We start from the raw sequence: 23,343 nt of genomic DNA, 5'->3' as shown, positions 1-23,343 counted from the left end.
TCATCTCAAGGCACTAAGCATTGCTAGAAAAAAGAAGCAAAAAGCCTCTCCCAAGTTGTGCCCAGTCTTTAGTCCTTTTAGTCTCTTTTGGTCCTGTTGGGCTCCCTCTGATGCTAATACTATCCTTACTCTCTTCTAATTATTTCTATTTTGTCTGCAAATCAGTGAGGGTCTTCCCATTCTCACATATCTCATCCTTCAACCTTTTATGCTTTGTTTCTTCTTCACATCCTTAAAGAGTACTTGTTACTTGGTGCCCCAGTTTTTTTAGATTGTATTCATTTCCTAAAAATTATGCTTTGTGACTTTGCAGGGAAGAGCTAACATAGTAGGCCTCAGGTTGCTCTCTTCAGAAGGGCCTGCTTGAATGAAGAGTTGGCTCTTGGGTGGAGCCTGGTAACTTGGCTTTTGCAAAGTTTCTTGTTTTTCAGGTAACACTTTTGCTGCCTTGGGGCTCTGAACGCCTGCTTAACTTCTGGGGTTCTGGAATTTTGATAGTTATGGGTTGGTCTTTGTACCTACACACAGGCTGCAGTAAAATCCTTGATGGACTCCCCTGGGGAGAAACACTGCACATATAGGAAGCTTGTGTGTAGATTCCTCCAGATGCCATGTGATGTATCTTTTTTCCCTTGCTGATCCTGTTGTATATCTTTTCTCTATAATAAACTATAGCCTCTGAGTCCTGCAATCCTTGAAGTGAATTGCTGAATGTGTGGGTGGTTTTGGGATCTCTGATGGTGTCCTGCCTTGCCACCCTTATCTTGAACTGCTTTTGAAATCTGATCTATTCATGAAACCTAGTAGTCTTTACTTAGTCCAAAACATTTGTCGACAATACTCTTGGTTTCAGAAACTCTTTCCTTGACTTCTCTGAGAATGCCCTACTCTGCCCCTCCTCACACCTCATTCATTCATTCATTCAGCAGACATTTACTCAATGTCTTTATGTGTCAGGCATTGTGCTCAGATTACATTCATAAATGAAAGTCATAGTGTAGCAATATGGTCTAGTGGAAAAAGATAAAATGATGGTACACACTGAAAAAAATTATGTTTTGTAAGAGTGATTAAAAGGGGAGATGCACTTCTGAAGAGTGGTCAGTGAGGAATTCTGTTGGGTGATGTGTAGAGATAACATTGAAGCAGGATAAAGTCTGTTGGGCAAAGAACCAGAAGCAGTACATTGCAGCAGAGAATAGAATGTAAAATGTTTAAAAACCCACTTGGCATCTCCTAGGATTCACAAGGATCCTGGTATGGCTGGAGCACGTAAAAAGCAGGAGAGTGGACAAGAGGTTGGAGGGTAGCAAGGTCCAGATCACTTAACAGCTTTGTAAGTCACGTTTAGAACTCTTTATATTTTAAGAGCATAAGGAGGCCTGCAAAAGATTTAAACAGCCAAGCAACAAACACCTCTTTAAAAGATCATTCTTACAGGTGTAGAGAGAATGGATTAGAGGGATTAGGGAAAAGCTTAGTTTGGAGATTACTACAGTGAAGTTGGTGAAAAATCATGGTGACTCAGGTCCAAGTGATGACTGAGAAGATGGAAAGGAATGAATGGACTTTGAAATACGGAGTTCTGCAAGATTTTAATCTCACTTGTCTTTTATCTGCTCTCTCCTTTGGTGATTATCTCCATTCCCACATCTTTAACTATCACCACTGTGGGGAAGACTAACCCTATGATTCTAATCTTGATGTGAGCCACTGTTTTGCAACTTAAAAGGAGTAATAGTTACATTTCAGAAATGTAAATGCTCCTGAGCCATAATGCTTCCGCCACTTACTGTAAATGTGATCTTGGACAAGTTACTTCTTTTCTCTGTGCCTCAGTTTCCTTATCTGCAAATAGGAATAATGTACTACCCACCTCAAAGGGTTGTTGTGAAGACTGAATAATATGCAAAACATTTGGGCACTAGCTTGCACACACAGTGACTGACTAACGTTAGTTCCACCTGCAGGACTCCAGTTTGTTTCCTTATAGTACAAGATGACATAACTGCCTCCAGTACCCAATCTAGTTCTTTACCTGACTTCTCCATTTCTATTAATGGCACTCGCTAGGGATTCCATACTGCAGCCACATTTGACCTATTGCTCTCAATTCTCTATCACGATGCAGGTAGAAACCTAAAATTAGGTTTTAAATTAGGATTGCTGCTAAGTATTATGTTTGCTTCTATATATACATAAAGTGAAAGTTAGTTTCTTTTATTCATTCATCAACAAATATTGAGTACCTATTACAAGAGTCATTCAATTGGACTAGGCTTCTACACAGAACTAGGTTTGAAGTTCTTCAACAATCTTGATAGGAAACGGAGGGAAAATTCCTCTACATAATCAAAATGGAGTTTCAATTCTGAGTAAGTGAAACAAATGAGACTACTGAAAATTATCTAAGCATGGTTTACTATCGCAAGGTTGCCAGCCTTACCAGTTCAACTATGGGTAGAAAAAGTTCAAGGGCAGTGACACCAAAACTTACGATTGAGGAAAATCATGCAAGCTATCTATACATCAAGGTTGACAGTAGCATTAGCCATTCCTGCCTATCCTCTAAGACTACATCTTTATGCTTAATAAAATAGGTAGCATATATTAATAGTATGTACTTATTTAGGTTTTAAATTTGAACAGTGAATATTAAATAAGTGACTTCTAAAGTTGTTCCTTTCCATGTAAATTTAATTAAAACCGGCTTGGGAGCTCATTTTTTTCTTCTGGGTCAAGAGGGTCTAAACTGCTCAAACATCAAGGACCATTAGAGGAGAAGGTATGTATACAGAGAATCACAACACTAAGTTACAGATATTACAGACACAAGCCTTGCCCATAAGGCACAAAATGATGTATAAACCATGGATGATATCAAAGAATTTATTGTAAATGTAGTGGCAAATACACTGGGAATAATCATCATTAAAAAAGAACTAGAAAATTACACATGTGTAAGTATGTGCTTTTTTCCACCACCTCCAAGTTATGGCTGGCACCAACATTTTAATTACTGAAATACTTAATGGAAAGGTCCGTTTTCACAAAATATGACTGTAGCTTCATCTTAATTTTTAAAGCATTTGACCACGAATTTCAGTTTCAATTATTATTCTCTGTTTTTATCAATTCCGTAATGATCTGTAGAATCTTGTCATCTGAGTGGAAGAAAAAAACCCATGAATAAATTCATCATTGGCTATTTTCCAATGTATACACACGTAAACAACAGGCATACTTCATTAAAAGGTTCTTTTAAATTAGAATCCAAACTATTCACTATATTCACTAAAAAACTAGAGATCCCTATATAACTGGCTGCCCTACAAGTATTATTTTAATTATTGCTATAGTTGTATTATACCTACTTGGACAAAAAGTAGGCTAAGGCCAAAAGACATGATGTCATGTAACTGTTAGTTCTTTATAAGGAATTATTTCTTTAAAAATTCCTATAAGACAAGAAGTTTCCTAACTTTTTCATGTGGCTTAAATACACTAAAGGCTCTACCAACTTCCATGTTCTTCACAGTGTGTATAAGGATTCCCACAGTATGGGCAAGGAAGAAACCGGTATCAGTTTCTCCATGTTTAGTCCAAAGGAAACAAAATTTTAACAGGGAAAAAGGAAACAAAATTTTAACAGGGAAGTGCTTTTGGAGAGGTGTCAATGGGGAAGTGACAGACCTCTCTACACAACAAAGGAATCAAACACCAATTAATTTGATAAATAGGGCAACAGAGGCTGTATTATTTGCTAAGGAAGTTTTGTTAATAGCTGCTTCTACTTGTGAATAGTTGCTCTGATATTGTGACTTCCTTAGAACTTTATAACCAGTCTTTAGATAGTTGTAATCTTCAGAACTTCAAGACTGAAATTATCTATTTGTTAGACACTTCAACAAGAGAATATTTTGGGTTTGAGTGGCTGCAATGGAAAATTTTGATAACTGGGCTCATGGCCTGACACTCAGGTTCCTGGGGGCTACAGAGGCATTTTTTTAAAAAAAGGGAAAAGAAACGTCACTTGCTGCTACAAGGGGAACAACTTAAGTCTAGGAAGACCATGATTTTTAATCTTAGAGCAGAGTAAGAGAGAGCACAAGAGCAACTTCAATTACTTTGTTTTCAAAAGCTTGGCTTTATACCACAACTTTTATTATTATACAGAAAGAACACTAAAGTACTTTTTATCCTCCCTCCCAAGTCAAAGTATATGCTTCATCCAAGGGTAAGTTCTGCATTCTCTTTCATGGCAAAGGGAAACAATGAAATCATATTAAAATTCATTTTTCTTAAAAGTTGAGGGTCAACCTGCTTTTTATATAATGTAACTCTAAGGCTGAGTTGTACTGCATAATGCTTCTTAAGAAAACACCTCACATCTCTAAGTTCCCAGTAGTGTAGGAAAATTAATAGTGTATTGCTTATGCATTCACTTATAGGCCAGTAAACACTTATAGGCTTCAGGGCAGTAGCACTAAGTGAGTAGCTCCCCAGCTTGACTGACAATGAAAATGAACTAGGATATTTGTTAAATATACACTGAATCCACCGATCAATGGCTAATATCATTAAAAGCAGGCAAAACAAATTTAAGTGCTTCCTAATGTGATGCAACAGGAAGACTAAAGTACAACTAGAAAATACTTTTCCTAAACACCTGATTCTAATCACGTGTTTAGATATAACTACAAGTTTGCGTGCAATAGAGGAAATACAGCATGCTCAACCAATGCATGAAGAGATAACCAACTGAATCCTAAATGTGGGATGTCCTACCAGAAAAATACTAGAAAAATAACCCAGCTTATTAAACATAACTGTATTTAAAAAGTAGGATAGCAGTAGAGGGCAGGTGTTATAGATGAAAAAAATTTTTTAAATATTAACAGCCACAGGCCTCTCCCATAGAAATTTAGTATGTCTTGGGTAGGTCTATGGATTTAGATTTTTAACAACTGCCAAGATAATTATGATGATTCAGTAAGTTTGGGAAACACTGCATAGACTGACTGGAAACTCAGGTATCTACTGCAAATTCTGTTGAAGGATAATGTACTTATTTTATGTAGACTGATAGCTCTGCTTTTGTGAGAATGGTAGTGAAAACATGCTGGGAACCTCATAGAAAAACCCTCATTCTTATTTTTTTTTTATAATAAAGTATTATCAGTTTCTTAGTAACTAATAAGTAGCAAAGTTTACAATGGTCAGTTTTATCCTTTTTTCTGTGATAAAGATCATATTTAAAAGTGAAGCTTAGAAGAGGAAGGAGTAAACTAAAAGAATCAAGAGGATAATTAGTTTGCAAATAAAGAATCAGTATGAGTCTGATGGAATTTAGCGTAAGTTTTGTTAAAACAATTTTTAATCATATGGAATTTAACATTTCAATGTGTTATACTGTACTCCAATGTCCAAAGAATACTGTTTTCTACCTACATTATAATCAAACACTTACTTTCAAGGGACATCTTAGGATTTTCAAGCTTTTTTCTTAGAACAGAATCAATGAGAATTCTTAACTGCTTGAAAATGACAGCTATCTTTACAGGGGCCTGTGGAGAAAAGATGACAAATTGGACAAAGTTAATCCTCAGGAATGTCAGAGTTTAAATAAATCAAGGTAAGCAAGTATACCTTACAATCTGCCTTAGCACATCTTGACTTTAATATAAAACATTAAGGGAAAAATACAGGCAAATTACTTCCTGTAGCTAAGCTATACAAACCTCATTTCGTTATCAAGCATTCATAAATTACGTATTTCTTTCCAAATTAAGCAACCATTATTCCAATCACTGTTTATTCTCTTACATCAACTCTGTGAAAGGGAAGACTGCAGTGGGCTATAATTTTTTTGACAGCTTTATTGAAGTATAATTTATAAACCATAGAAACTTACTCATTGTTAAGTATATTATTCAATGACTTTTAGTAAGTTTATAGAGTTGTATAACCATCACCACAATCCAGTTATGAATATTTCTACCAGGCCAGCTTCTTTCTGAGAACTGAATGTATTTTTTAAGTTGCATTTAAAATTTACCTCCTCAGCATTAGACAAACAGCTATCATGGTACACCACAGCAGAATGTATAATGCTTAGACCAACAACTGGTCAATGGTGATGGGGCTACAGAAAAATAAACTTACTTCCAGAAGCACTGGTTGGCCTAATTTTTCCAGAGAAGAAACTGATAATATGTATTAAAAGTTGTGAATCTGTGTCTTTTTTAAGGGTGGACCAATATAGTGGAAGGGGCATGAGTATGGGGATCAGATAATTGTAGGTCTAAGTCTTGCTCTACCAATAACAATTCAAGTAATCTAGGAAAGCTATTTCCTTCTCACCGAGCTTAAGTGCCTTATGTATAAAAAGGAATCTATAGAAATTATCTGACAAGGTTGTTAGGGTATTAAGTTTGGAATTACCCATGTAAATTTAACTACTGAAGTACACATACAGCAAGTTATAATTGTTACTGATAAAATAAATGCAATCTGTGATAGCACTATAATTTGATTTTCAAATTTAACAGATTTAAAGCCATAGAGGCAAGATAAAATAAGGAAGCCTTCTTCCTGTAAGTCAGATAGGAAGAAATTATGCAAACTCCAATAAAATATTTAAAAACCTAACTAAGTGACACTGAAAGTAGAATTTTAATATAATCAACAGGATCAAGATAAATTATAGCATGTACCTGAAAACAGATCCAGCCATCAACAGAAAGAAGACGCTCCCAGTGTTGAACTTCTATATCACCACCAAAAAGTAAAACTGGAAAAGGGGTTATTAAGGTAGTTTCTCTCAAATATACTCGGGCATACCTTATCTGCATAGGGATAAAGAGAAAAAAAGCCTCAAAGCCTAAAAATATAAGAAATGCACTTACCTGTTTCATGTAAGCATTTTTCTATAATTTGCTACTATCTATTTTAAGTTATCAGTTTTGTAAAGCTGCATGCTTATGTTGATGTGCATAGTTTGCCAATTTTATAATAATCACAATCACCACCTGTGGATTTATACTATTAAAAGGCATTTTATACATTAATTACAGGGTTGAATTGTATGCCTGAACAAAAATTAAACTATGAATAAGTAATTTTATAATACGTAATTTTATAATGCTGTTAACTACTAATGCAATAAAATTATGATTATTTTCAAAAGGGTCTGGTCTCTAGACCAATGTTCAGCTTGCTGTGGCCATTAATTAGTAATTTCTCATGTTTTACATTTAAGTTGGTAATATGCTAGGACTTATTCAAGCCAGTGCCTGAAATTATGGATCCTTGTTACTTAAAGAAACTATGATTCAAAAGGCTGTTGTAATCAATCTATAAATAAGTGCTGTTAAATTATCTTAGGCTACATTGTGACTCAAACATATATATGATATGTTACTATGTCATATATAGTTCTATCCTATCCCACTTTCCCCTTATTTGGAAATGTACACATAACTTTTTTCCCTTTTGAGGCAGCACCTTTTAGTAAACTCTCAGGGAACTGATAACCTTATTAAACAACATCGATTTGCTATAATTGTTTTTATTTCAAGTAGAAAAGATGATGGTCAGTGTAGAAACCTTAACATTTTTCTTTCATTACATGGAAGAAATAAGAATTTCTTTTCTTTGAGAAACTATATGCATCTTGATTTCAAATATGAACAAATATGAGTAGCTCAATTTGAGAACCAAGTATGATATCTGTTGAGGCCTCCTAACTTGTTATGACTGACTTCTAGAATAATGCCCTGAATATTGGAATTTAAGAACAAGCACTTTACCTTCTCTTGGTATAAGAGCCATCCATAAGTTTGCAAATCTCGATTTACTGAGGATGGATGTACTTGTGCTTTGCCTTGGGCCGTCTCCACAACGCAAGCCAGTTTTTCTGTAACATCAACTGATTTCGTATAGATTATCTTCCCCACGTTGTCATAAAGTCCCGCAACAAGAACAGCTTTAAGAAGGGCAATCTCTTGGAAGGAGAGGGTCTGTGAGGCTCTGTTTCCTTCAAAGCCTTTATTAGTTGTGGATGATGAAAATCCTGCTGCCTTAACTAACTTTATTAACTCCTGCTTTACATCCTAGATAGGTTTATGTTAAAAGAGACAAGACCATAATTGATTAAAATAGAGATGTTGCCAAATAACCTTATCATTTATACTACCATATCCTATCAAAATTGACAGGATGTCAAATTATCACTTAGTGAACTGTAGTCCAAATTAAATTAAGACTGAGAGGAAAACATACCAGAAAGTCAAGAATTAACTAGAGTCATCTGTTTCTGCCATCCCAAGACCTGAGATATTATAAAGCAACAATGTCTAAAATGTGGGAGCAACAAAAATGTGCCTGATCACATTTTCATTCAGTATACTTACTTCAACAGTAGCTCTCCTCTAAATGTTTTAAATCAATAAGGATGGTCACATAGAGAACAATATTAAGGAAGAATTATAGAGGAATCTTGATTCTAGACTGCATGTACTTTCTTCATATGCCTCTGGGAATCTCACCTTAATTTCTTAAAGAGCTCTGACAAAGTTTATTAATAGCAACTTCATTTAATCTAAAATTGTTGCCCAAAGAAAGACAATTATCAAATGATTTCCCTCATTTGTGGAGTATAACAATGAAGCAAAACTGAAGGAACAAAACAGCAAGAGACTTACAGACTCCAAGAAGGGACTAAGGGTTACCAAAGGGGAGGGGTTGGGGAGGGAGGGAGAAGGGGATTCAGGGATATCATGATTATCACACATGGTATGTGTGAGGGATCATGGGGAAGACAGTGTAGCACAGAGAAGGCAAACAGTGACTCTGTGGCATCTTACTACACTGATGGGCAGTGACTGCAATAGGGTATGGGGGGGGCACACAATAATATGGGTGAATGTAATAACCACATTGTTTTTTCATATGAAACCTTCATAAGAGTGTATATCAATAATATCTTAATAAAATGAATAAATGAATAAAATTGTTGCCAAAATCTTTTTCTACCTTTTAGTAGGGCCAATCAGCTAAAATACTACAAGGATGAGCATTTTTTAGAGTAAACAGGATACAAGTGATTAAAAGGTGATGTTTACATTTAAGATTTCCTTTAGGTTTCTTGTTTGGGGCTGAAGAAATGTTGAATTGCAGGGGAGGAAAGACCAAACACACAGTTGCTCTAGAACGACAGGGTTGGTGAATAGACAGAAACCCATTGGGTCCCGGGGAGGTGGAGAAAAGGCTTACAGAAGGGGCGGTGGGAGGTAACTTGGAGGCTGGAAGGAAGTGAGTGGAGACAAAGGAGTGTTGATTAGCTTGGCACATCCTGAATCCTAGTCAGTTGGTCAGGAGGCAGCTATTTCTCCGATTTATTCCTTTATCTGCTTGAAGAAGGGCAAAATTCATTCCATTTAGAGAAATCCCTGCTGTCATCCCCAGCATTATTGAAAAAAAAAAAGGGGTCAAATTATATGGGAATAAAATATTTTTTTAACTTTTAAAAATATAAGCATAGAATAGGGGAATTAAGAGATACATTAAGTTTATTTTCTGAATACTTTCATAACACGTCTGCACTAAACACCATTTCCCATGCCCAAGAACAAATGAGCAAGTTTTGAGGAGCAGCGCTGCTTTTCACAATCACTTGTCTTTACATTTTAACTACACTTCTATTTTCTCTCCTCACAGAAATAATTCTGGTCCTGAACAGCAGTCAAAACCTGAATGATAGGCAAAGTTGTCAGGTCTCCCTTCCCAAGAGCAGATTTAGAAACCTGGTCACAGTCAGCCATGGGGTATGATAACCTGGATGTCTTTTCCTAACTATCATTCCAAATTGCAACTAAGTAGTTGGCTAATATTTAGGAAAATACAAAAGAATTTCATTCAAAGGAATCAGGGACTGATTCCAAGCCTGTAGCAGAAAGCGCACAAGATAAACCTGAACACACCAAAACCAAGGAAGCTATTAAACACTGCTAGGTTACAGGAAAAGGACTTGGGGAAACCTGAGGGGCTTTCCCAGGCCAAAGAGGGAACATTCTGAGTAACAAAAAATTAATATCCACAGAAGACTGAAATACATCAAATATAATTTTTAAGTCATTAAGTTCTTAATGATTTTTATAAAAGTTAACATTCATTACCTGTGGAAATACTTGGGAATTAACTCATGAAAACTGCTAAATACAAGGAAAGAAGCATTTATCCTATTTTCTTATATAAGCTATACCAAATATTGATAAGGGAAAAGCTCTTTATACAAGAATTCTAGCTAACAAGCAGAATCAGAATATCACCATTTTGCAACCCCAGTGAAACAATGGGTCTCAGTGTTATTAACGGCTGCTAAAACCATTACATGAAAAGCCAATGGGGAATTTTACAAAAGATGAATTTGGCTGACCCCAGTAATAATAAATCTTAACATTACAAAAAAGGAGACAACTCCAAAAATGAAGAAAAATGAAAACCTGAATCAGATTAAGCCTCTATGGGAAATACAGGGCACAGAAGAACATGCTAAACGGTATCACATGGATACAACAGACATAACCAGAATGCAGGAAACTCTACATGTTACCTGATTTCTTAAAAAAAAATCTAATAGGAAAAAAGGTAAGAGAAATAACTACATTAAGAGACCTAAGAGACATATCAACCAAATTCAATGGGTAGACCTCATTTGGACCATGATTGAAGCTAGCTGTAAAAAAACACATTTATGAGATAATCAGGGATATTTAAACACTATGTATATGCTGACATTAAGAAATTATTATTTTTTTAGGTGTGATAATTTTAAAGAAAATGGAGTCCTATACTTCAGAGATAATTTAACAATCTGATAGCTTGGATTTGCTTCAAAATAATCTAGAGAGCCGATAGTGGAATAAGGGAAATATAAACAAAACAATATGGGTCACATGATAATTATGAAAGTGGGTAAACAGGAGTTCATTACACTATTCTGTCTACTTCTACGTATTTTGAAATTTTCCATATTAGTTAAAGAAGAATAACTGATTTTTAGAGTTGAGAAGAAGCATAGATTATCCCCATTCCATTTCCTTTTTTTTAAAAATGAGGAACTGAGATTTAGGTTAATTAACTTTTCCAAGCTGACCTGATGAAAGGACAACTATCCTAATTCCCAAACTAGTGTTATTTCTAGGAAATCACATTGTTTCTTTTTAAAAATCATTTCCTGAATACATTATGATTGTTAAATGCCATTTTAATGACTGTATAAAACATACAGGCTACCTGGTGGGAGAAACAACAAAGACTTATAAATTTGTTAATTCAGCAAATGTTTTATTAAAAACTTACTATGTGTCAAGCACTATCCTAGGAATTTCTTTTTTCAAAATAAACCTGCTAGTCAACCATCTGACTCTGAATTAGATAGTTGCATTAAGACTTACCTCTAGTGTTAATAGTGATGTCCTATTAAGAAAGTTCCTTCGGCAATACACTATTTCAGCACGATAGCCTCCTTCTTGCCGTGCTTTCTTCCATCTAGATGGATAAGATAAAATGACCACAGTTCAACAAACTCCTTTTAAGAAGTACTAACCAAAGTAAGCCTAATTAAATTATAATCACTTAAAAAGTGGAGTCCTCTTGATTGTTGTAGGAACTTCCAATTGTATGTAAGAATTTCAACTGCAATCAGGTATTTTTTTTTTTTTATGTATAACAGTACATTATTAACTTCAAATACAAGATAATACACATATAATACAAAGTACGTTGCTCTTAAATTTTAGGATTATAAAAATATGAATCTCTAATTATACCCTCATAAATGAAGTAACTAAAAATAAATTTTAATCTTAGACAAATCTTTTTAATGAAAAGTCAAAGGTAAATTTTTTAAAAAGTAAATAACCTGAGGTCATTAGTTTACTGACAATACCCAGATTATTTCCTTACCCCAGATATGCATTGTAGATTGTCAGATGGTCTGAGTCTGCTATAGCCAAAGCTGATTTTGCAAGATCTGCTTCATCTTTTCGACCAATTGGCGTGGTAAAAGGAGACTTCTCTGTCATAACTGCAGCTAGTGTTGCCTATCCACAAATAACCAAACAACTTATCATTAAGTGGGTATACACTGAAAGCTGATTTGCAAAAGAAAACAAATTATAAAACAATTACACTTTCAAGTTGCACGTTTCTTCTTTTCAATACATTTACCATGCTCTGTAAGAGCTAACATTTTCATTTTAATTAGCTACTTTTAGTAGTTAGTCTCATTTTATACAATTAAAAAAAAATACCCTTTACTTTTATACCATCTTTGTGAGATATGGAGGTAGTATCACCAGAACCAGAGATGAAAAAAAACACAATGTTTGTATGACTTAGTCTGTCACATAATTTGTAACAATGTCACAGCTCAGATACCCTGATTCCTAGCCTGCTGAATTTCCATTGCCTGCAATACTCTTTAAATACCTTTTAAGTAATTTGGACTACAAAACAACCCATTTTTTGTTGCAGCTTTTCAGATCAACTATCACCACAAAAGCTATTTTTGGACTCAGCACAATTCTGGTATCTAATACTAGAGAAAAGATCACACTCTATCCATTCTGTTTTTAAACACCTTGACTTGTATGTAGCCCCAGAAAAGGCCACAGCTTGATAAAGTTGTAAAACTGGAAAGGCAGAGCAGACCTATGATGAACCCAGAGATTCAGACAGAGGCCCAAAAATTTTAAATTGGGACATAACTTAAGAAAATAGAACTGCTGGTAATTGCTGGCTCAGAGAGTATAACTCTGAGAAAAAGGGAAGAAAGTTTTTTTATTCTACTTATAAGTCTGTGGAGTTCAAAGCTTCCTAAGAATCTACTGTACTCAGTGAAAAAAGTATTTTGAGAGCGAAAGTCTAGACAAGCCAAACCCACTTACAAAGCATTACCTACAGTACACTTCAGTACATGGGTGAGTATATTTTCTTGCATATAAAATTAAATATTTTAAAATTCTCATCAAGCATTCAGATCTCCTAGGTTTTAATATTACTACAGACATTCTATTCAGGTACAAAAATTAAAAGTTAAAAAGTGTTTCCAAACTTAATAATTTCCATCAAAATGGTATTGAAGTGAAGCAGTAGCATCATTTGTCTTACCACTGGCTCAAGGCAGCCAAATATGGCCCCAAAAATTAGCATCTTGCCAATCTTGACATTCACAGGTAAAGCTGCAAGGTGTTGGCCCAATGGAGTCAGTTTAGGCTCATTTAGTTCACAAGCTCCAATTTTTCGGAGCAAATTCATTGCGTTACTGATTACTTGAAGCTGAGGAGGATCTAAGGCTTTCAAGAGGAAATCTTCAGGAGAACCAAGATTGCATTTCTACAGATTGAAAAAGAGTGATAAATTCATACTTGATCAGGAAGAATTAACACTACTCAAAGAGATGGTCAAACTGGAACTAAGTTTGAGTTAAATATAATTTTGAGCAAAGAGGATAAATGTCTGAGTAAAGCTATCTTATTCTTTTTTTCTTATAATTGGGAGTGTGTGAGAGAAAGTGAGTGAGTGAGTGTGTGTCTGTGTGTGTTGGGAGTGGTGGGGTGGGTATGAGGATGAGTTCCTTCAGTCCACATTTTTAGTTTCTTCCTGATTTTTATAGAGTCAAAAATCTAAGACCTAAAGGCTATCACAGATCTTTCAGATAAGGAAGCCCTTGGTCTAGGTCAGGACTTCTCAGTCTCAGCACTAGTTATTTGGGCCCAGACAGTTCTTTGTTCTAGGGGACTGTGCTGTGCACTGCAGCACGTTCAGCAGCATCCCTGGCTCCACCCACTAGGTGTCCAAAGCACGGCCTACCTCTCCCCCTAGTTCTGACAAGAAAAATGTAATTGCCATTGTCCTTGGTGAGCAATATTGCCCCCAACTGAGAACTACTGGTCTAGGTTATGAGACTACTTTAATCTACAAAGTATGAGTGCCTGGTGGCAGAATTAAAGCGTAATGGATTTACTTATAAAAATATGGTGGCAGGGTGCATTTATAGAGAAGAATAAATAAAATACTTGAAAACCTAGAGCAATGTAAGTTAAGTTTAGGGCTTTTTTCCTAGAAAAATGTGAAGAACAAAGAATTCATCTGTGTTCCTTTGGGATTACCATAATATGAAGACATAATTCTTCCAAAGGCACACGCAAGATTTCAGGGACAGAATAGTCCATAAAGTCTTCAAATCTGAAAAATAAGATAAAATAGTAGTACTAAATACATATTATCAAATACCACACAGTACTAGTTTATATGTTTTAATTACCAGTGCTACGCCTTACCTTTCTCTTGTGTACATTCGGAAGCAGAAACCATCTCTGACCCGCCCAGCTCTCCCCTGGCGCTGTAGAGCGCTTGCTTTGCTAACAAACGTTTCGACCAAAGAACTCATCTGACTGCTTTCATGATACCTAAAGAAGCATTTCAGGAGAGAGTATGAAGATAACTGACTTAATAAAAATCTGAGAAAGCTGAGAATACTTGACTCTTAAAAACTAAGCTGAGATAGGCCAACAAAGTTCAACTATCACTGTGGACCAATATTTTTCAAATTGTGTTTCATATTTAAATAAATCAGCAACAATTGCATTCTACATCTCATATTACCAAATGAAAAGCTCTGGCACAAGAAAAAAACCTATTTAATTTACCCTTACCCAAATTAACCCTTTTGATTTTAGTGGAATTTTTAAAAAATATACAAGAATTCTTTGAAAGAGTTTGGAGAAATGCTGCTGTGAACATTACAATTCAATGTATTTTTCTTAAGATACAGTTAAGCCCTGAAAAACACCTCCTCTAAGGTACAACTTAGAAAGTAAAGGGCTTATTTTACACTGGACAGTCATACACATTTCTAAGTATTGCTAATATTTCCTAATATTAGGGAGAGTGTACAGAGATTACAATAGACTACTAAGGGGGGGGCTCTCCTCTATGCAAAACAAACATTAACACATTTATAAATTAGTAATTTTTTGTTGAAAATTCAGTTAAGGTCACCTATCATGTACCAATTACTTACTGTACTAGGCACTTTCAATTATGAAATTTTCACTTTTTCCATTTACATATGAGGAAACTGATTATTATAATTGATGGTTGGTTATATTACTTGTTCAAGATCGCAGATCAAAGATTTAAATCCAGTTCTGATTCCAAAACCCACCATGCTCTTTTTTATAATTCCACAAATAATGTTTTTGTAAAACAACTTATTTGACAAATTTACAAAAATCTATATTCTGAAAAGAGAACACTTTTCTAAAAGTAGCTGTACATTGACACTTCCAGGAAAACTCATGACATGAAATCTGACATTTATTCTCAGACATGTTAGTTTCCTATAGTTTCTCTGAGGCTTTTTTGTTTTGGGCAGAACTAGGACATTTGGGATTTTTCCCTATATGAACCTGTGATTTCTCTTTGGGTTAAAAATATTTTGATCTGGGAAATTCAAACTTACTTATTTTCTTTTGTTCTTCCAGTATCTATTACAAATACAACATCTGGAATAGTGATACCTGTCTCTGCAATATTTGTTGCTAAAACAATCTGAAAATAAACAAAAAGCCAAAATATTTAGGTAAGAACTTTCAGCAACATGGTATCATTTAAACTTCTTCAGACAGTTTGAGGAATTTTAACATGTAAATTTCAATTTAATTTACAAACATTTGCAATCAATTTTCTATTACTGTGTGATTTTAAGTTGCTCATTTCATCACTTAAGCTTGCTTATTAAAGTTACAGATTTTTATTCCAACAAATATACCATTCCCCTACTTCCTAGTCCGTCATCTTAAAAATGGCATGAGTAGAATGGGAAACTGGTTCAGAGAACGGACACAGCTCAGCACAACCTTTCACAATTATTAGGAAAAAACAGTACGTCAATAAGAACTGGGTTGCTGTCCTCGCTCTGCTAACTTATTTGTGACTTGGGCAAGTCATTCTTTCCTCTCCAGACTTTAGTTATCTCAAATGTAAATTAGGAGGTAGCAATAGATAATGTGTTAGTTCTCTTTCTAGTTCTAAAATTCTTAATGGTGATGGCTGATAGTGCAATTTTTGCTTTTTTTTCCTGTTAAGTCCTTGAAAGTAAAACATGGAGGAAATTCTAGGTCAAACTCACTATATATATGGCTCTACCTCAACTCTGTACTTCAATACTGAATGCTTGCTTTTCTTATTCATTTAACCTAGGAACTAGAACTCAGATTACTAAGATTTAGGAGGGATATAGGTGATAATTCTCAGTAATGTTCACATTTTTTAAGAGATGGAACTCTTTTCTTCCAATAAAATCTTAAAAGAAAGCCCTAATATTAGAGATTAGAGCATAGCTACAGAGCCCCTGGAATTCTCAGAGCAGAGTTAGAAAATCATCAGTTTAATCCAACTCCTTTTTAAGTTGAGAAAGTGAGGCTGAGAAAGTAGCCAAAGGCCACAACAGCAGTTCCGAGGCCAGAACCCAGGCTTCCTGCATCATAGTCCAGGCTCTTCCTGAGAGCTCTGGTGCTCCCCACAGTCCTACATTGTGCTCTTTTTTTTCCCTTCTGATACAGAGTTCAAATTAAGAGAAATTCTCTTTGCCAAGTGTCTCTTCATTCAGAATCGTGAAGAGAGAAGACAATGAAAAATACTGAGATTGTTTTCTTTCGGTCTATGTATTACAAAACTAATCAGGGATGAAAGCCTAGAGAACAACGAAGAATCCTCATAGGATTCAAATACCTCCTCTGACATTCAACATCCTTCATGAAGCTTTCTTGGGGGAAAAGCTGATTTTTCTTTTCACAAGCAACATCCATGTCATATTTTTCTACTACCACTCCCCTAAAAAGTCTTGTCCTTTTAATAACACATAAAATATATATTCAAATACTTGAGTTTTAATATTGGGTTCACTTCTGATTATCTAGATGCTACAGAGCACCTGGACTCCGCCATGCACATTAAGGCATTTAAAAACTGTCTGATGATACAAAGTTGTAACACTCATGAAATATTCTTAGGTAGATCACATATAAATTTGCTGTACTGAATTTTACCTTCCTAACTCCTGGAGGAGGAAGTGTGAATGCTGCAGCCTGATCTTGAGTTGAAAGAATAGAATGCAGAGCTATCACTTTATATCTGAAAGTTAAAATCACAGTTCTTAGCAAGAGTTTCTCTTTAGAAGACACTGCAAAGAATAACAAAATTTACTTGCAAATAGGAAGCAACTTGTCAACTTTTAAGAAAAATCTTAAAACACATACAAAAATTCTGAGAATGGCAGAGAAGCCTCATATATACTCATCAAAGAGAAAAAATTTAATATAAGAAACAAGGGTTTACAGAACTTTTAAAAATATGTTCTGACTCTGAACATGTTTTTTTTAAATGTTTTGTAGATGCTGAAGTGATAACCATGACAGCAATAATAAACTATCAAAATATATATAGTAAACAGTGATTCAGTATTGTATGGATGATACACTGTAACCTTGTTGGGGTTTCACACCATCCAGTGGGTTGGGGAGGGCAGTCACCATCTTATTCTTAACCACAGGATTCCCTCTGCGTAATCATATTAAGAAATTAGAACAAATGCAGAAATAGTACCCAAAATTTTTGGTAGATAAAATGCTATGATAGAAATGTTAAAAAACAAAGAAACTCCAAACTTGCTTCACCATGGACAATTTTAACAGTGAAAAGATTCTCTAAAGGTCTGATGTAGGCATTTTCCTCCTTTAAAACTACCAGAAATATAATCAAGATTTGTAGTTACCGTTCAGAAAAAAATCTTCTGTCAGATGATAGGAGATCATACAACTGTTGAATATGAGCAAGGCCTGGTAAAAAGATCAGTACTGCTCCTTCAATATTTCTGAATTGGGGACTTCGGTCTGAAAATTTTTAAAAGACACATATTCAAAATGAGAAAGATAAGGCATAGCATATAAAATATTAATAAAACATGTCCATTTAGTAGAAAGATATTAATAAAACATCTCTAGTTGAAATTCACTTTCTAGGAATAACCTAGCTTGCCCTGACAACTTCACTATAGAGATAAGTGACAGAGGCCACTAAAAAAACGAATGCAAGGATCTAGATTTTGGGCCTGTCCCATCCTGACCACCTGAGGTGTTCAGATAAAGTAGATGAAATCAATAGAAATCTACTCCTTAATTGACCATTACTATGAAACAACAAAAGCTGCCTTATCAAAACAAATGGGGTCACATTAGAAAAAGATGTATACCTAAATATGTAAGGAGTTCCAAAATGAGATCCAGATTGATTTTATGAGGATTCATGTAGAGAAGAGCATGCTGAGTGCGGCTGCTATACTTTTGGTAAAATGGATTTAAATCAGCACTTGCTCCAGTCTGAACTGGGATGTACTCCTACAAGAAACACAATCAGAAAAAGCTGAACAAAAATATTATTTTTTAAGACAAAAAAAGAAAAAAGGAGGTATTTCATTGAATGAATAATCATTCATTCAAATGTATATTTTCCTCACTGTCATCATTATTACTTTGTTAAAACATAGCAAGAGTATGATTTTTAGTGGTGGAAAATGTATTATAAATTTCATTTCTCTTCTACAATTTAATATTATCCAGCCACTCAGGAACAGCAAAACTTTTTATCTTGGCATGTACACATGCCAAGTTCTTTCTAGATACTAAATCAAGGAAGAATTGAAGAAAAACAATGCTGTATGTATTGTTTTATGGCAGCTGAAAAGCAGATAGACTAAGAGGTCATTAAAAACTTTAATAAGTAGTTTTACCTGCCTCATTCCTTTTAGATTCTAATTTGATTGCTCAGTTCCAATCACCTCTTTTGAAATACCTTTAATTTTCTTAAATCTTTTTTTTAATTTCAAGTTCCTATATCTGGAGTTTTAGAGGAAGATTTTACTTTTTGCTTTCTTGGTTTATCTGCCTAGTTAAAAGACAAAGTAACTTTAACTTTGTGTTTCCATCAAATTGGATACTGCATAAAATATTGTAAAGACAAAAGAAAATACTGGATATAGTATCACTGCCTAAAATGCAGGACAACATAGCTTTTGTGATATTTCTAAAAACAGGTCACTGAAATTAACTTTCTAGAAAGAACTGTGCTTGCCCTGAACAGCTTCCTACAGAGCTAAGGTTGGCTCACACCTGGCCAGAGGCTGCTAAAACAAATAGCAAGGATCTAGATTTTGGACCTGCTCCATTTTGACTACCTATTCAGGTGAAGTAGATGAAATCATTACAAATCTACTCCTTAATAATTGGCCATTGTTATGAAACAATAAAAGCTGCCTCTTTCTTTATATGGTCCTTCGTTTTTTATGTGTATCTATATGGCCCAAAATAGTCTAAGACACAATATTATAAACAAAAGATTAGAGTCTATGAAACAAGTTAAAGAAATGACCTTTAAAATTTGCTCAAAATCCGATCTGTTCCTCATCTGCCAAATTATACTCAAATTCACTGTGCCAGCCACATGATTTTAAGAACTCTCATGGCAGGTTATGCCCTGGATATCATTTTCAGATGGCTTTCTAAATGTTTTCTTTTTACCTGAAACTTTTTTATTCCCCCTGCTTTGCTTGTAACATTAATAGTTACTTCTTCCTCTTCCTCCAAAAATTTCTGACAATACTCTGAGTCTTTCTCCAGTACAAAACCTGTTTCTTCTATTACATCTTCAAGATGAAAAACCTGCATACATGAAGCAAGAAATGGTGAAAAATTCATTTCGGTATCATTTTAAAGAGAATAAAGGGATTGCTACCTTTTAAATGTCACCAAATGCTAGTTCAGAATGCATATTATCAAAAAAGCTTTTTTTCTGTATTAGTTGGAAGTGAAAAATTTGGTTCACATAGAAGAGTCTGTCCCTAGAAGACTCAGGACAAATTACACTATGGTATGTATTTTTTATATGTGCAAACTGATTAAAAGAGCAGTCCTTATTGGCTGAACCAAAAGGGCAAACATTAAGCATAAAATAGGCAGAAAGGAAGTTTCAAAGACAACCCTAAATTTGAGAGCTGGTTGAAAAGGAGTTCCTTATTACCAGGCAGCCACCCTCCATCTGGGTATCACAGTTTAGGCATGGAAATGTGTTTTATGTTCTGTACTTCTTACATATGTCTTTTAGCAGACTGCTTCCTTCCAATCCACCCACCCTCAGTCAAGGCAGCACCAGCCTTCTGATTTCCAAGGCCATCTCCAGGTCCTCTTTTGATTTACAGGACCCTAGGAATAGTTTTGAGCTCAGACTACAAGGGCCTGTTTTCTGGGGAAACTCCCTGGTACAAATGTAGTTTCTGTTCACATATACTTTATAAAGAAAACTTACCTCAACAGGGTAACTTCTTCCTGAAATTCTGAGAATAGGGCAGTGTGTGAAATACACAGAAAACTTTTCACTGTCTACAGTGGCACTCATTAGAATCAAGTGCAGATCAGATCGTTTTTGTAAAATTTCCTTCAAGATAATTAGTAAGAAGTCTGACTGGACACTTCTTTCATGAACCTAGTATAAAGGGAATAAAAAATTTAATCATATATAAGGTTTAGTAATAGATTAAATAATCAGACACTCAAATCTACTAAAAGTAAATATTTAAATATAGTCTGTACATGTGAATGGAGAGAAAAAGCTGTTATGTTTCAAATAGGCAGATCTTCAGAATTGAAAATAAAGTCATTCTCTAAAACTGAAGCCAGTAAAAATCAGCATATAATGAACAAAAACAGCTACTTAATAGGATTCTACCTCAGGAGATAGTTTGCAAGTGTTCAGCTAGTAAGATTAGGGTGTCTCCCAAATTTCACTGAGAAATCAGGGTGACTTCTAAAGTTCTGCCACTAATATAAAACTATGTTGTTGCTATTACCATTAGGACAGATAGTTTATTTACTATGTAGAAAAAGGGGAGCTAATTAGTAGGACAGGATCTTTATCAACTGTCCCAAGAAAAGGGTTTTTTATGCCCTTCCAGCACAACTCTTAGGGAAGAGCACTATAAACCTGATCTAGAGCATAACAAGCATAGTATACTGCCAGAACTTATCTGCTGAATATACCAGTCTATCTTCCAACATCTGTACTCTGAAATATTCCTACCCATTTTAATTTCTAAGTTTTAAGGCAGTATACAAAGATAAAGTATATCAAGATAACAGAACAGATTTGATCACTCATTTGTTTGGAAGGCAGGCAATAGTGGTTAAATGTTCTGCCTCTGAAATCAGTTACTTGGGTTTAATTCTTCCTGGCTATGCCACTTATAGTACGACATTAGTAAAGTTATTTAAATATCTCTGGGTCTGTTTCTTTTTCTATACAGTGAGAATACAAATAATACAAACTGCATAGAGTGATTCTAACAATCAAAGGAGAACATGCAAAGCCCTTAGAACACAGCTCAGCAAACAGTAAGTACCAGAACTGTGCTAGATGCTGGGGATTAAAAAATAACCAAGACAGTTATCTCCATTTCAGAGTTTACAGTCTAATAAGAGGATGCCTTATAGGATAGTTTAAATAATATATGAAGGGCAGCTAATTCAGGTGGTCAGGAAGTCTACTAAGAGAAATTGCCATTGATGCTGAGAACTGAAGGAGGAGTTTGAAAAAAAGGAGGAGGGACAAAGAATGAGAAAGGGTGAAAAGTGATCATGGGACACAAGTTGTGCAAAGTCAAGGTGGAGAGAGGATCATACTACATTTCAGGAACTGGAAAACAAAAGTGGTGCTTTGAGTATGGGATGGGGAATAGCAAGAGATAAAGTTGACAAGGTACTCAGTAATCTGCCACATAAGGACTTGTAAACCATGTTAAGGAGTTGAGACTTTATCCTAATGAGTCAGGGCCGTGATTAATATATTTTAAAGCAAGTGAATCATATGGTCTGAGCTTTGTTTAAGAGAGAGAACTGTGGCTACAATTTACAGAATGTAGTGGAAGAGAGCAAAACAAAAAAGCAGGAAGTTTAATTGGAAGTTTTTGTAGTAATTAAAGAGATAATGGCGGCCTATGTGAAGGCAATACCAGTAAATACGGAGAAAAGTGAATGAATCTGAGAAAATTAGAAAGAGCAGGTCTAGGTGACTAGATTTAGGGGATGCCCTGGAAGTTCTCACTTTGGTGATTTGATCAATGTATTTATGTCTGAAGCTCAAGAACGATTTTCGGAGGGATGAAACAAATCTGGGAAACCTCATCAAACAGATGGTAATTTATACATTGATTTTCTTTTAAAAAAAGAAAAAAAGTAAGGATAGAACATAAAATAGAGCTGATAAAAATGTATGCTTTATTAAGGTATACTTGGGAAAGAAAGGTGGGCAAAAATTTTGGCTATAAACATACCAGCAGCCAGCAGAAAAAGCTACTTAAGTCACATGTTGACCACAACTAAAAAAAAAAAAAACCACACACAACTATTCCTAATAATAAGGCCAGAGTATTATCCTGAGCATTTTCATAAAGAAAATCCTGAATAATACAATGAACTCTGTCCCAGCATCTCTTACATCCTTATATTTAACATGATGATGACTTTTACTGGGCTTTTTCTTACTCTTACTGTATTGTTCAAGATAGTGACAGTATCACACTGTAGCACAATTCAGTAAATCACGTCTATTGATTGCTAATACCAAGCCATCAAAAAACAGCTTCCTGAAGTTGGTCTTTTAAATTAGGGTTCACCCTGATATAATTTACCACACAATTTTCTGATAATTTGGGGCAGCGAGAAGACTCACTGACTAGCTGATATAAATATTTCAACTTAACCTAGCAGCAAAAACTTCTCATTGTAAATAGATAAGTTAGCATTTTGACTTATGTTGATTCTTGAGGATACTGATAAAATGTAGGTCTTGGCCATGCAAAGCTACAACTATACCACCCCACCACTTTCAGGAGCAGTTATCCAAGGGCTTGCTCAAGCAGCCATACATCTATTTCTTTTTGACATCTTAGTAATAATAGTACTACAGTTTCTTCCCCCTTTGAAGAATAAAGACTCCTTAGAGAAGTGAATTCTTATCACCAACCTATTACCAAAATTTACATTACTTAAAAATATTTTAAAATTATTTGAAATTTAGAATCAAACTATTTTTAGACATATTTATTTAAAGACATTGGAACTTAAACTTGTCCAACAACAGGTAAGAAAGGCTAAATAAATTATGGGACAACCAAATTATATACTATAAATCTACCAGAAATTATACTTTTAAACTAATGATGTG

General features: G+C 34.8%; 1 protein-coding gene across 3 annotated transcripts in view; it reads right to left on the bottom strand.

The window, feature by feature from the left end:
• Nucleotides 1–2,875: 2,875 nt before the first annotated feature.
• Nucleotides 2,876–23,343, bottom strand: part of DHX29 (DExH-box helicase 29) — a 48,889-nt gene continuing 28,421 nt past the window's right edge. For 2 of the 3 annotated variants that reach the window (XM_036900343.2, XM_057495173.1), the window contains 15 exons: nucleotides 20,431–20,607; nucleotides 19,647–19,787; nucleotides 18,323–18,467; nucleotides 17,846–17,963; nucleotides 17,121–17,205; nucleotides 15,533–15,621; nucleotides 14,349–14,477; nucleotides 14,178–14,253; nucleotides 13,177–13,401; nucleotides 11,971–12,107; nucleotides 11,460–11,553; nucleotides 7,812–8,114; nucleotides 6,717–6,848; nucleotides 5,471–5,567; nucleotides 2,876–3,164 (listed from right to left, as the gene is read on the bottom strand). In XM_036900343.2, coding sequence (XP_036756238.2) covers nucleotides 3,109–3,164; nucleotides 5,471–5,567; nucleotides 6,717–6,848; nucleotides 7,812–8,114; nucleotides 11,460–11,553; nucleotides 11,971–12,107; nucleotides 13,177–13,401; nucleotides 14,178–14,253; nucleotides 14,349–14,477; nucleotides 15,533–15,621; nucleotides 17,121–17,205; nucleotides 17,846–17,963; nucleotides 18,323–18,467; nucleotides 19,647–19,787; nucleotides 20,431–20,607 — 2,004 coding nt within the window. In that variant the 3' untranslated portion in view covers nucleotides 2,876–3,108. The remainder of the gene's footprint in view (nucleotides 3,165–5,470; nucleotides 5,568–6,716; nucleotides 6,849–7,811; nucleotides 8,115–11,459; nucleotides 11,554–11,970; nucleotides 12,108–13,176; nucleotides 13,402–14,177; nucleotides 14,254–14,348; nucleotides 14,478–15,532; nucleotides 15,622–17,120; nucleotides 17,206–17,845; nucleotides 17,964–18,322; nucleotides 18,468–19,646; nucleotides 19,788–20,430; nucleotides 20,608–23,343) is intronic. The other variant, XR_005027718.2, reaches the window with a different exon arrangement.

This window comes from Manis pentadactyla, chromosome 2, assembly GCF_030020395.1.
Source record: "Manis pentadactyla isolate mManPen7 chromosome 2, mManPen7.hap1, whole genome shotgun sequence".
NCBI classification, from domain to species: Eukaryota; Metazoa; Chordata; class Mammalia; order Pholidota; family Manidae; genus Manis; species Manis pentadactyla.
The sequence above is the reverse complement of the archived record's forward strand: the minus strand, read 5'-3'. Positions and strand labels throughout refer to the sequence as shown.